At 34.4% G+C, this 14,802-nt stretch overlaps 1 protein-coding gene across 7 annotated transcripts in view; it reads right to left on the reverse strand.

The window, feature by feature from the left end:
• Positions 1-695: 695 nt before the first annotated feature.
• Positions 696-14,802, reverse strand: part of LOC121369309 (RNA-binding protein Musashi homolog Rbp6-like) — a 143,273-nt gene continuing 129,166 nt past the window's right edge. For 6 of the 7 annotated variants that reach the window (XM_041494286.1, XM_041494284.1, XM_041494288.1 and 3 more), the window contains 2 exons: positions 13,008-13,071; positions 696-10,377 (listed from right to left, as the gene is read on the reverse strand). In XM_041494286.1, the coding sequence (XP_041350220.1) occupies positions 13,027-13,071 (45 nt within the window). In that variant the 3' untranslated portion in view covers positions 696-10,377; positions 13,008-13,026. The remainder of the gene's footprint in view (positions 10,378-13,007; positions 13,072-14,802) is intronic. The other variant, XM_041494283.1, reaches the window with a different exon arrangement.

The following is a 14,802-nucleotide window of genomic DNA, read 5'->3' on the forward strand; positions in this document are numbered from 1 at the left end:
GATTCAATTTTATAGATTCAAAAAAAGAAAACTTACAAATTATTTAGCATTAAGTAGTAGTTAATGAATTAATGTTTAATGGCATCTCAGCACAATATATCTGCTATTGGGTGTCAATTTCAGTTTACCAAATGTAAATTTAATCAACCAGATGAAAACAGTCGACCAGAAACATTTCCCCCAATTTGCTAGCCAAGGGTCATGCTGTTTACAGTGTCTGTACAGAATTAGACCCTTAATGCATCAATATTACTCATAAACCCACAACAAATGGTGCTTAACTGATGGTTATTTCAGGAAGAAAAACATAAAATATATTATTTAGTTCCCTGAATGCTAGGTATATGTAGCTAGGTAGTTGCTAGCGTGTTGTAAATAGTACCACTGCATTCCTCATCCTTAAAAAATATAAGATTAACCACCGGAATCAAGATCCTAGGTGGTCTAGAACCTGAGCTACAGGTAAAATAACAACTGGTGGCAGTTATTTTGTAAAATGGCCACCATTATGGCCATAGGACAAATCTGTGATGGCCCTATAGCTAAAAATCTTTCTTGAGGCATGCTCTAACGGTGTGCTAAAGGTCATGCTTGTATCATCGAAGGCACAATTTCCTCAAATATTGCACATATCTGCCAGGATAATAAAGTAAAAACATGCCAGAAACTAAAAAACAAAATAGCCAACAATAAAGTATTCAACCAGTTGTTTATTTCAGGAAAAAAAAAGTGTGCACAAACATGAGTCACAGAACACGTAGAGGAGGCGAAGGTGTGCCTCAATATAGTTATCTCCCCTGACAAATCAAACACCATGTGAATGAAGACAGATTACCACATGGTGCCCGGACGGCCTTGTGACCAACAATATATACAACGCGATAATGCAGGACGAACGTCTCGCCTCACACAATCATTTACGCTAACTCGTCTATTGCTAAATACACCAACAAAAACGGTTGTAAGTTCTTTGGCACTTTCCAATTATTTTTTTTTGCAAATGTTTTTTTTTTACATATTAATTACCCTAGTTCCTAAAATAACTTGCATGACATGATGTCAGTGAATTTATATTTTGTACAAACAAGTAAAACTTGATAAAAAATATCTCCAACTAATATGTAAATATGACTTCTGTGAGCTGCAACTGCTTGCAGAACAACTAAGCTAATATATGGTGATGTTGAACCAGGGCCATTCCACAAATCTTATGGGGACAGGGAGGCAACCAGGGCCGTTCCACAAAGCTTATGGGGGCAGGGAGGCAGTTATGTTAAGTACCCACCATCCATAGGCAATACAAATAATTTCAAAATAATAAAATATAATGTCTACTACACAATGAAAATGCCATTTTACTAATTTGCATTATGCACTACAGGTGATATGATAATCTATCACAAATGGCTGTGAGGCAGATACTCCAACCTGAGAAAAAGATGTAACTGTTTTAAGATAATTTGTTAAAATGTTCTAAAAGAATGTAAAAAAAAAAAAAAAAAAATTAAATGAAAACCACTTGCATATGCATAAATGCAATCATTAAATGTTTAATATCTCAGTATTACAGTTGAAATTAAAATAAAACACTATATAAACCCATCTGATTTGCCTGCCACTCCCTTGTGATAATCTGTGGACCAGCCCTGACAACAGAGCACCCTGCAATAGACATTAAATGAACACCTAGGTTGAACAGTGATCTTTCCACCAGAAATTTGTACATCGAGACACTATCTGCCAAATTTATGAAAGGTGATTATTGCGCCTTCATTTTATATGTGCTTAATGTTGGCGATAGACAATAGCATAGGCGGGGTGCAGCACAGTGTTAATGGCACTTAGTTGAGAGAATTACTGGGCTGGGTTATCACAGACTATACATTAATATCGGAAGTATTAATATTTTATTTAACGACTCGCTCAACACATTTTAATTAGTTATATGGTGTGTCGGTATAAAGTTGTAAATTCAGCAAGTCTCACACATACAAACAGTATACAGATCAAGATTTAGTGCCTAACTCACAAAACGCTTTTAGACAACAAAGCATCGTCTTTACAAATCTGTTTGCATCACACTGCAAGATTGCAAATTTGCCAATGTTTAGTGAATTAGTCCCAAAGTACTGACACTTTGCTAAATAATCTAGGGCCCAATTCAGTAAACTGTCACAATATTCCAACCTCGCAATGCAGTGTAAAAAGATATACAAAGATGACACGATGTTGCTTACGAGAGCTTTGTAAATTAGGCCCCTGAGGCCCAATCTGTGATCTTGCAGTGGAACGCAAAAAGGTTTGCAAGGGAACTTTGTGAATTAAGCCCCAGGATACAGTTTTATAAGTATGGACATACAATATCACGGGGCGTTCGAATTGCTTTAAAAGTTATAAAAATGCACCCTATTGTAAAATTTATAAAATTGTCCATTACACAGCAAAATAAGTTGTATATGTGAATAAACACCCACGTTTATTGGAAACTGTTAAATATATATACCGGTAGCTCTTTAATAAAGTTACGAGTGACCAAGAGATAAACACCTTTCGTAAATGTGGCTCTATGATAACGAGTCTACAACACGGACTGATACACGTCTAAACTAAGCTGTCAACGTCGATTTACTTCCCACATATACAGAGTGTCTAGTTTATGCATATTTTCATCATTGCTCAAAATGTACAAAAATCAAATAGGAGGTAGACAGATCACTCTAAAAATAGCACTGTCGAAAAGAATGCGTAGTTAATGTAAGTAAAAACATTTTTTTTACAAGTCTGTCAAGGTTTCGGGTCCTGTTAAAATGCTCCATCTTTTAATGTTAGAAAATGACAAAAACATGCTCTCAAATTCTACACTACAAAAATTAAGAAGCATGTTCAGTTTCTAAAATTAAAAGACATTATAATGGTTTAACAGACATGCTGTTGGTAATATAACAAATTCTGTAATGTATTTGTCATTTATACCACATAAACCAACAGTAGTTCTATTTAATTAGTTAATCAATCACACAATAGGAAATCTAACCACTGACCTAGGTTTTTTCTCTGGTTAGTGTATGTAAAACAATTACGTTTTTAAAAAATCTAATTAACTACTAATTTAATGTATTGTATAAAAGATGTAAAACCTGATTTTCATTTGCTGAAAAATAGAATATTACCAAAAGTAATTAGGATGTTGAAACCTTGACAAATTTGTAGTTAAATCTTGCATAAAAAAAACTTACATAACATGTTTTAATAACAAAATATGAAAACTTGCTGTACATAACAGTATTAGCTTGCTAAAACAACAGAATCAGTACCCATCTGAGACACAAACCTCACATAAAAATGTCATTAATTTGAACCGTGTCCACAAATGTAATTAATCTGGAACTAATGAAGACCTGGATGCAGAGTTAATCATGTCACTCTCAGATCTTAGGCCCAGGAGGGTGATACTCTCCTACATGTATATCTCGGACCAGTTCAGATCTTAGGCCCAGGAGGGCCATACTCTCCTACATGTATATCTCGGACCAGTTCAGATCTTAGGCCCAGGAGGGCCATACTCTCCTACATGTACATCTCGGACCAGTTCAGATCTTAGGCCCAGGAGGGCCATACTCTCCTACATGTATATCTCGGACCAGTTCAGATCTTAGGCCCAGGAGGGCCATACTCTCCTACATGTATATCTCGGACCAGTTCAGATCTTAGGCCCAGGAGGGCCATACTCTCCTACATGTACATCTCGGACCAGTTCAGATCTTAGGCCCAGGAGGGCCATACTCTCCTACATGTATATCTCGGACCAGTTCAGATCTTAGGCCCAGGAGGGCCATACTCTCCTACATGTATATCTCGGACCAGTTCAGATCTTAGGCCCAGGAGGGCGATACTCTCCTACATGTATATCTCGGACCAGTTCAGATCTTAGGCCCAGGAGGGTGATACTCTCCTACATGTATATCTCGGACCAGTTCAGATCTTAGGCCCAGGAGGGCCATACTCTCCTACATGTATATCTCGGACCAGTTCAGATCTTAGGCCCAGGAGGGCCATACTCTCCTACATGTATATCTCGGACCAGTTCAAATCTTAGGCCCAGGAGGGTGTTACTTTAATATGTCGAAATGGTAAACTCCTTGATTAAATAGGTTTTGTTTTTTTCAATTTCATTTAACAGATTATTTTCTCTTACCGGTATATTGCTTTTATCATAAAAGACCTTTTGACTTTTATATTCTTTAAGATAAAAATCTTATTGCAATACATATATCATACTGCCATTATCAAATATAATGTATTTTTAATTTTAAACATTTTCTTTGTGACTGCAATTTGTTATATCAAGTAATAGAATTTAGCAGGTAAATAAATATATTTTAAAGTGCAGAATTACCGAACTGAACTTTTAGATCTAAAGAATGGAATAAAAGTAATTTTACCATCCTCTGCATTATGTATAAAGTTCCATATGCTTAAAGAACTGTTTTATAAAAATGAGACAACCCTGAACTTCTGAAAACTTGAAACATTGGAATCAAACTTATTGTTTTCCTTCCTCAATTTCTTTGTTTAAGAGGCATAAACTGTTGACATTTTTACCACAGTCTATCCAGAATTGCATGCATATTGACAAACTGGTCTTTGCAAGGCCAGTGCTCATCAAACCTGTACAATGTGGACAGCGACTCAAGTGTATTGGTAAACACTAGACTAATACCATCAAACCTGTAAAATGTGGACAGCGACTCAAGTGTATTGGTAAACACTAGACTAATACCATAAAGACACAATTTGACCTCGAGCCAGAATCCACACTGCACAGTTTATAAAGCATCAGGCCTGATACAGTGTAAATGACTAAAGTCAAAGCACTGAGAAACAATATGAGATTCAGTTATGACTCAAGTTCCATATTGTAAAACACACACAGTAAACTGACGATGCTACAGTATAACATACAGTTCAGGTATAAATAAAGCAGTTTGACTGATCAGTAACTAGTTAATGGAGATATTATGAAGTTTAAACAACAATCAACAAAATTGTAAATGGTTTGCTGGGATAAATAGACCTACATTACTACCAGATCATAATTCCACAAAAACAAAATCACCCTGTGTTCCTTTTGGCAAGACCTATGCAACTAAATGCACGTGAAAGGTAATGTTTTAGCAGAGTCGATTCAGATCTATAAAGCTAAACAGACCATATCCAGCAGCCAGCCAATCAGTAACCAACATAAAATATGATAGCCAATCGTTTCCTGGGATTGTATTATTTGCTAACTAGTCAGGAATCTTCAACCAATCAGTGAACAGATTACAAATTAATCAGTTACCCTTGTTGACCATTCAGCAGTATGGTAACAAATCGATCTAAATTACAAAACCAAGCTGCAACAAGATCACAAACTAATCACAAACTTGTGCACCAGTTGGCAGCCAGGTTCCAAAATTCAATCAGTAAACCCCAATGACCAATCAGCTACCAGATTGCTTCTGTTGATGGCTGGTCTTATTAACCAACCAGCCACAAGATTGCTTCTGTTAATGACTGGTCTCATCGACCAATCAGCCACACGACTGCTTGTGTTGATGGCTGGCCTGCTGGATAAGCTCTCTACAGCAGACAGACAGACAGTCAGTAAGCTAGACGCTAGACTACACAACCTGAGGAATGTTGTATTGAAAGCTGAACTTGTCTGTTGGACAAAAGCAGTAACATCCAGATTAATTATCACTTTCATGCTGCCAGTTAAAAAAAACCCATAAGAAAAACAGTAAAAATCCTTATGTACAAACAAGGTGTCAACTATCTGTGTAACCATGGTAACAAAGTGTGGACATAATGAGTATCAACTTTGGACGTAACACATTCTGATCTAAGCAATCACTTCTGACAAGAGATGTAGCCACTGGCAATAACTTTTGTATATAAATAAAACAACCAAACTTAACCATTAGTTATAGCTATCTAATATTAATCTATTCTATTTTAAAAACATGTTTTCATAGCGCTCATAAAACACAACTTCATTCTACAAGGTTGTTTCCTTAACTTTTAAAGTAAACATTCAGAAAAATAGCTATCAATATATTTACACGTTTGTGCTAATGTTAGCATCAAATCTAACCTTCAGAACTGAATTGAAAACAACTAAATCTAGTTTACTATTGTAAAAACAAAATGTAACGTACATACCGGTACATGCATGCACACACATTAAGACAAACTGATGTTTACTATTAATGAGTAAAAGTGATTACAACAGTGCATTCCAATGTTACTGTAAGTTTTTTCTAAGAACTAATCCACACATGACTACATCTCTTGTCAAAGTGAAGGTCCACTATCAGTTTATTTAATATTCTCTATATCTAGAATCTACTTAAGATTTGCCAATAAACGTGTTTCGTTGCTGGTCATTTATACAAGTACACTGGGACCCGGTTGACAAACAAACTACAGCAGCTTTCACCAGAGTTCTACAGTCACAACACATAAAATCTGTTACCTAGACATTTAAAAGTTGCTGCCAAATACAAGAAATATTTCATTCAACATCTAATTCCTGTTATTTAAACATTTAAGTGTTGCTGCCAAAAGAAATAAATATTTCTTTCTAAAACCTACTCTCTTGAAAAGCATTGTTTATTTGTATATACATGTATCAAAGTGGTGAGCTATTAACCTCAAATTAATAATGGTGTGTGTTAAGAATATTGACATTATTCTACATTTTTAGGTTCAAACTGCACATCAAGTCGTTAATAGCGTAAACCTACATTATAAAATCAAATACATAAACAATTTATACTGTAAATGGTATTGGGTATATTCAAGAGAACTATGAATATTGTTTAACTTTCATAATTCAGTTTTATAAACATTAACAGAATTGAACATAATGGTTCTGATGCATTGATGGTTTTACAATCATCACACATGTTAAATCATGTTTTATAGTGCAAGACTAGAACAAATGTGCTTCAAGCTGAACATTGTCAGAGATATGTTAATTATTTTTAATTAACCACCAAAAGCAACACATTTTTCTATCCCCAGCAAAGTTACTCTAACCACAATATCAAGCTGACTTGACTAACATGGAAATACAGATTTATCTCTAAATAAGGTGAATTATAGTCCAGTATATGTAAACATATAACAAACCTGTTGATACAAAACTGCTGCAAATTGCTTGGTAACTGGGCCACAATGTAAAACCTCCCGAGAGACACATATCAAACTATACACGGTATACAAGTCAGAAATACATGAATAAACAACACAGAGCCATTACAAGTGATTTATGGGAGCCGTCATGACCTTGTCAAAATTTCTTTTAAACTCCTGCCTGTACAGAGATACAATATTAAATACGTTACTGGTTTTGTTGTACAGATTCGGTGTTGCCTAGACACAGGTACACTAAAATACAGAAACAATGTTTCACGTATGTAATGACATCATTTACAATAACTTCTTTATTCAGTTAGTTATTGCTTAAACATATATCTAACAGTTTTCATGTACCAGTATGTAATAAACAATGCTCCCAAATGAATGACTTGTCAAAAATATTAACCTTGGTTCATTTATTAAAAAAGTTATCACATTACTTCACCATTTAATAGATATATATGTTTTTTTAATTGCATGTTACGGACAAACTTGTATATTGCTTGGTATACCATGAATTATTGTAGTCAGTAAGCTAATTATTCTTGTGGTGTTCAATTAGATACTTTACTAAACATCTGAATTTGTTTATTCAGAAAACTTTTACCTAATTTGGTAAATGACCAAGGAAACAATATTTTTGGGGCGTCATAATGTCTAACAATGTTTACTGGTTGTTGAATTTTACTACAAACATTTATGGTCATCAGTAATACATTTTGTGGTTCCAACCTAAAACTATTAGTGATTGTGATACAGTACAGAGTTTTCTCATTTTGTAGCTGTGATACAATAATATAACTGGTTGTGAAATGACAAAAGTCAGTGGTTATGATGTCGTATAATAATGTTTTGTGGTCATCATATAAATAACAATTATGATAATTAATAGTATAACAATATTTAGTTGAATGTGATGTTGTATTGTGTTAAGTGGTCTGGAATATAGTATAATAATGTTTTGTTGCCGGTGATGATGCATAGTGTTGAGTGATCTTGGATATAGTATTACAATTTTCAGTTGCCTGTGATGTTGTATTGTGTTAAGTGGTCTGGAATATAGTATAATAATGTTTAGTTGCCGGTGATGATGCATAGTGTTCAGTGATCTTGGATATAGTATTACAATTTTCAGTTGCCTGTGATGCTGCATGGTGTTAAGTGGTTTGGGATTTAGCACAACGTTTAGTCACATGTGATGCTGTATGGTGTTTAATTGTTGTGCTATAAAAGACTGAAAAATCAAGTGTAATTTGTAAACAGTGCAAGGGTCAAGTATGTAGGTGTTGATTCATGTAGACGTGACAAAACTACAAATCTAGGGGAGGTGGTCAACCTAACAAACAATTGACATGTAATGAAAACAAAGTGTATGTTAATGGGATTCGAACCTACTGCATCAATTAGCATATCACCCAATATACAATAACAAAACCCTTAGCAATCCACGATGTAGATATGTAGTGCATATTTGTTTTTTTATTTATTTATATATATTTATTTATTCATGTAAATCTGATAAGTGTATGTACATTACGGTGCTGAGCTACACAAAACTAAACTAGGTATTTATATACATACACCTCACAATATAAGTACACATAGGTTAAAACAACAAATTTCAATTAAAAATTGTAAATATAGACGTTTCAAATGTCTAAAAATACACAAAATCCAGATAAAATACAGATAAAGAATTTGTGTTGCATGAATAAACAATAGCAAACAAGAAAAAAAAGAGATAATAGTTGATCTGCTTGTACAAGCTTGTTTGTAAAGCTTAGTAGCTTGTTTGCAATGCTTAAAAGCTTATCTGTAATGTTTAAAAGCTTGTTCGTAATGCTTAAAAGCTTATTTGTAATGCTTAAAAGCTTGCTTGTTCGTGGATAGGATGGATAGCTGAAGACAACAGGTCCTATGTACTAACTACAAATTCTAAATGAAATCTCAAATTTAATTTCTTTACAAATGACACTTGCAATAAAATATGTGAAAACAATCTTTAAAATTTCAACAAATTTACATGTTTAAAATATCACATGTTTGAAATAAGTTAATATTTCTAATGAACACTTTTCTGAAGATTTAAAACAAGAGCTAGGATTTCTGTGAAGGACAGGACACAACTATATAGTCCTACGGTCTTTTTTCTATGTAAACCCAACACATAGTCCTATGTGTGGTACAAACATATTAACATACCCATTGCTGCTAACATAAATAAAACCCCATTTGCGTATAACAACCATATATTGGTAAAATACATTGTGGGCCTGCCATTCGACAACAACAACATGGACAAACTTCAATTAAAATATGTAATTAAAATGCATAAATATTGTTACAACCATGCAATGTGGATATAAGATCAACAACTTCATACATGTATATTGCTTTTCATTGTAAATTTCTCAAAAAAACTGACATTTCCAAACAATTAAAATAGTACATTACACCTAAGACATGGTCGCTTTCACCCGTCGAGTTCGTGTCAGGAACCGCAACGAGTGGACATAATTTACATCAAAACATTTACTGATCAACACGGTGTATATATTCTGTAATCAAGAAATTAAAACAAATGTTCACAATAAAATGATGTTAAAACGAAGACAATGCAATATAACAGGTTAAACATAAATGTGGTTTGGTAAAATATACAAGTACATGAGAAGAAAACATGAAAAAAATAAGATCTTGGTTTAAAATTTGTCATGAACGGAAGAATAAAAAAGATAAAAAAATGAACAAAAAATACATCCATGTACATGTGCAACCTATAGGTATGTACATGTAATATATTCATACATATAGTGGTTGGCATCAATAACACGTCGTAACTGCATCTACTCTAAAACAATACACAAAGCAATGGACGATTTCGTTTTCAAAATTTATAATTTCAAAAGTGGGTTCAAGCACTGATTAACCCAAAATAGTTGTTTTGAATAGGAAATATATGTATACACACTGACGGACGTACGGTACATATATGTATATATGTATATATATATATATATATATATACACATGATAACAAACAAGTGACAAACACTACAATCAAACAGAAAGCCCTAGGAATGGCAATCTCCGTTTTGAGAACCAAAGGGTGCATATCCATGGTAACAACCTCGCAGGCAGTCCATCTCATCAGAAGTTCCGACCAGTCAGAATAGATCCTGCAAAACTCTGCTGTAAGACAAAAGGAGAAAACAGGATAAAAACACATCATCATGTCATATCAAAATTACAATAACCCTCTTAGCAAATATATCACCATGTGATATCAAAATTATCACATCACATATCAGACATAATGACATGTTTTATCAAAATGATATCACATCAAACATTCACCATGTCAAAAAGTCACCATATCTTATGTGTAGTAGACATCAAAGATCCAAATGTATTTTTTCAAACACTAGCTAATGGATTCATAATGATGGGTCACAATATAATACATATTCTAATATGTGAGTCATGATACAATTAACTGTTCATATATAATGTGTGCTTGACCAATGAAAATACAGTACTTATGTTTTCTGTACATTTTTATAAAAGAACACATTTTGTACATGATTTCATAACATAGAAGGACAATTTACACACACACACACACACACACACACACACACACACACACACACACACACACACACACATATATATACACCTTAAAAACTAAGAAATAATATTCTTGCATTCCAGTTTCATTCCTCGGGCACCTTTGCATGTTTATACACTTTTATGTAATCTTTTTTATCCAAATTCAACATGTTTGTGTCATATATATCAATGTTATCATGATACAGCTGTCTTAAATTGATTCATCATATGGTGGACTTGCTAAAATAACTGCCAACAGATGGAAGTGTAGTTGGGTGGGGAATAGTCAGTGTAACAACCAAACTAGTGAGATAAACAAATGAAGAAACTATTACATGCAGGTAGCAGAAGGTTTTACATGCGAGAGAGAAGGCTGATTACACAATGTAATCAACTCATTGTTAAACACGTCATAGGACAGATAGTTCAGCCAGTTTATTTATCAGTTGTAAGTGTATTCCAGCACAAAATTATCCAGAACATTTTAACTATTAAACTCCTCTGTCACAAATAATACACAATTAGAATAATTTTCACAATGCTCAGTGCATTAAGTTGTATAACTGAAAACCATTAAGCAAAAGTGATATATATATTTGCATCTATAGAGTAACAGAGATGAAAAACTTAAGGATTTTTTAAATTCCATATTTGACTGACATTCAAAAACTCTTCCTGTTCTTGTTAAGTTCACAATAACCCTGATACATTTTCCAGAGGTTCTGTTCATGATAATTTGTTAGTGTTATTAAACCACTAACACCCACCCACCCCGATGTAGCTCTCTTGTTAACTATGCAGTCACTAGCTTTCTGTCAAAATGAAATAACAAATCTGCTTGAGTCATTACAGTTGTGACTCCGGGACACAACACTTGCACTACAGAAACTGCAAACTGATCAGTCTCACTCAACATACAAGCTACTGCAACAAGTCAAGACTTAACAAGACTGAGACAATTTGTTCAAACATTAACATGGATTAGGTTACATAAAGCCGTGATGTCGAATTCTGCTAAAACATTATCATTACCTAAATGACATAACAGGCTTCTGGATGTGATGGAAATCAACCTATTCCAGTAGTATGTCAGTTAAAATTGCCAAATAAAAATCCCATTACCTATTATCATGTAATATAATCCATCTACTAAGATTATAAAAAAAAACCCCACCCAGTTTATGAGGGGTTCTGGTGATCACTGGCCTCAGAATTGAAAATATTTTCCCCATAAAATCTGAAATCCCGACACTTATAATATTGTGATGTCATAATGATGTCATACCGGTCTTGTCACGTCATTGGCATTTGTAGCAACATGAGTCAAGGTATTTTCAAAAGTTCATTAACCGTCTATTACACCCAGTATTAGAGGCCACAGAGCACTAAATTTAACACATCTATAACTTAAAAATTGTGACATCTACTTAACATGCATTCTATCCTCAATACTGTCTTTAATATATTTTTAATAAACCCAGTAAGATCCCCGTCTCATACATTTTGGAGACTTCATTTCATTGTCAACAGACTGCTTGGTTTGTGGTTTCAGTGTATGGTATGGAAAGTAGTTCATGTTTAAGAAAGCACGGATCTCAAATATTGACATCAAACATTGTTACCAACAAGTAGATTTACTGTTCAATTAATGTAAAATACCCATAAAGTAGATATGCAAAACATATTTGTTAAATATTTTTACTGACAGAATCATTAAAAGCAAAAGCAAACTGAAACAAGGTTTGTTGATTTTAAATATAATAGTGTTGATATCCAAGTAGCATTGTTATGTAGATATTTTATACAGATATTGGTCGAGTCATTAGAAAGCAAATAAGTACATCATTAATTATTAATATTGATAGAAACCTATTAAACACAGATTAATATATACAGGACATTATTAACCATCAATGTATATAAAACATTAATGATCAATTACTACACATAGATAATTAAGTATACATAGTGGCAGGATACAAATGAGTGTTAGCGTGACGAGTAAACCCAAACAGCTGTTACGGAACTCGAGGTTACTGTAATAATACGAGCCGGTCAAGGGTCAACATGCAAATAGTGCATACAGCTAACTAACTCAAATGTGTGCGTCTGTCAGCTACACATTGACCTAGGATGGACAGACGTCCGTACTAATAGAACAGCGTGGTATCATCAAACTACACAGATATCTATCTAGCGGGGGCCAATACCTTGCATCTGGAGGGCATCTCAGTGGTAACCGTTTTGGAAGCTGGTTGCTATCAGTTGGGGACCCTGCAGGGACAACCAAGGGAGGTAATGCAAAATCAGTTACAGAGCAAAAGTTTTATTATATTTTGAATATAGCGATAGATAACCAAGGGAGACAATGCAAAACCAGTTAGAGAACAAACGTCTTAAAATGTTTTTTTATAACGATAGATAACCAAGGGAGGTACCACAATGCCTAATCAGTTAATGAACAAACTTCTTTATTTTATAGAAATATGTAACCATGGGAGGTAATGTAAAGGCAGAGATATGAATAGAGCAAAATTCTTTAATTTAATTTATAGCGATAAACAATGAAGAGAGGTAATTCAAAATCAGTTAATTTACTGTGATACATAATTTAGTATATATAGCACGATGTAAAAATAAATAAATATATAATCAAAGACTTGTGTTTAATGGGCCGCTTTTACAGGCTACAAAACCCAGCGATTGGAATACTGTCATATATTGGTCTGTTCAGTTTTACAGGCTACACAACCCAGCGATTGGAATACTGTCATATATTGGTCTGTTCAGTTTTACAGGCTACAAAACCCAGCGATTGGAATACTGTCATATATTGGTCTGTTCAGTTTTACAGGCTACAAAACCCAGCGATTGGAATACTGTCATATATTGGTCTGTTCAGTTTTACAGGCTACACAACCCAGCGATTGGAATACTGTCATATATTGGTCTGTTCAGTTTTACAGGCTACAAAACCCAGCGATTGGAATACTGTCATATATTGGTCTGTTCAGTTTTACAGGCTACAAAACCCAGCGATTGGAATACTGTCATATATTGGTCTGTTCAGTTTTACAGGCTACACAACCCAGCGATTGGAATACTGTCATATATTGGTCTGTTCAGTTTTACAGGCTACAAAACCCAGCGATTGGAATACTGTCATATATTGGTCTGTTCAGTTTTACAGGCTACACAACCCAGCGATTGGAATACTGTCATATATTGGTCTGTTCAGTTTTACAGGCTACACAACCCAGCGATTGGAATACTGTCATATATTGGTCTGTTCAGTTTTACAGGCTACACAACCCAGCGATTGGAATACTGTCATATATTGGTCTGTTCAGTTTTACAGGCTACACAACCCAGCGATTGGAATACTGTCATATATTGGTCTGTTCAGTTTTACAGGCTACACAACCCAGCGATTGGAATACTGTCATATATTGGTCTGTTCAGTTTTACAGGCTACACAACCCAGCGATTGGAATACTGTCATATATTGGTCTGTTCAGTTTTACAGGCTACACAACCCAGCGATTGGAATACTGTCATATATTGGTCTGTTCAGTTTTACAGGCTACAAAACCCAGCGATTGGAATACTGTCATATATTGGTCTGTTCAGTTTTACAGGCTACACAACCCAGCGATTGGAATACTGTCATATATTGGTCTGTTCAGTTTTACAGGCTACAAAACCCAGCGATTGGAATACTGTCATATATTGGTCTGTTCAGTTTTACAGGCTACACAACCCAGCGATTGGAATACTGTCATATATTGGTCTGTTCAGTTTTACAGGCTACAAAACCCAGCGATTGGAATACTGTCATATATTGGTCTGTTCAGTTTTACAGGCTACACAACCCAGCGATTGGAATACTGTCATATATTGGTCTGTTCAGTTTTACAGGCTACACAACCCAGCGATTGGAATACTGTCATATATTGGTCTGTTCAGTTTTACAGGCTACAAAACCCAGCGATTGGAATACTGTCA

Source organism: Gigantopelta aegis, chromosome 3 (assembly GCF_016097555.1).
Source record: "Gigantopelta aegis isolate Gae_Host chromosome 3, Gae_host_genome, whole genome shotgun sequence".
Taxonomy (NCBI): domain Eukaryota; kingdom Metazoa; phylum Mollusca; class Gastropoda; order Neomphalida; family Peltospiridae; genus Gigantopelta; species Gigantopelta aegis.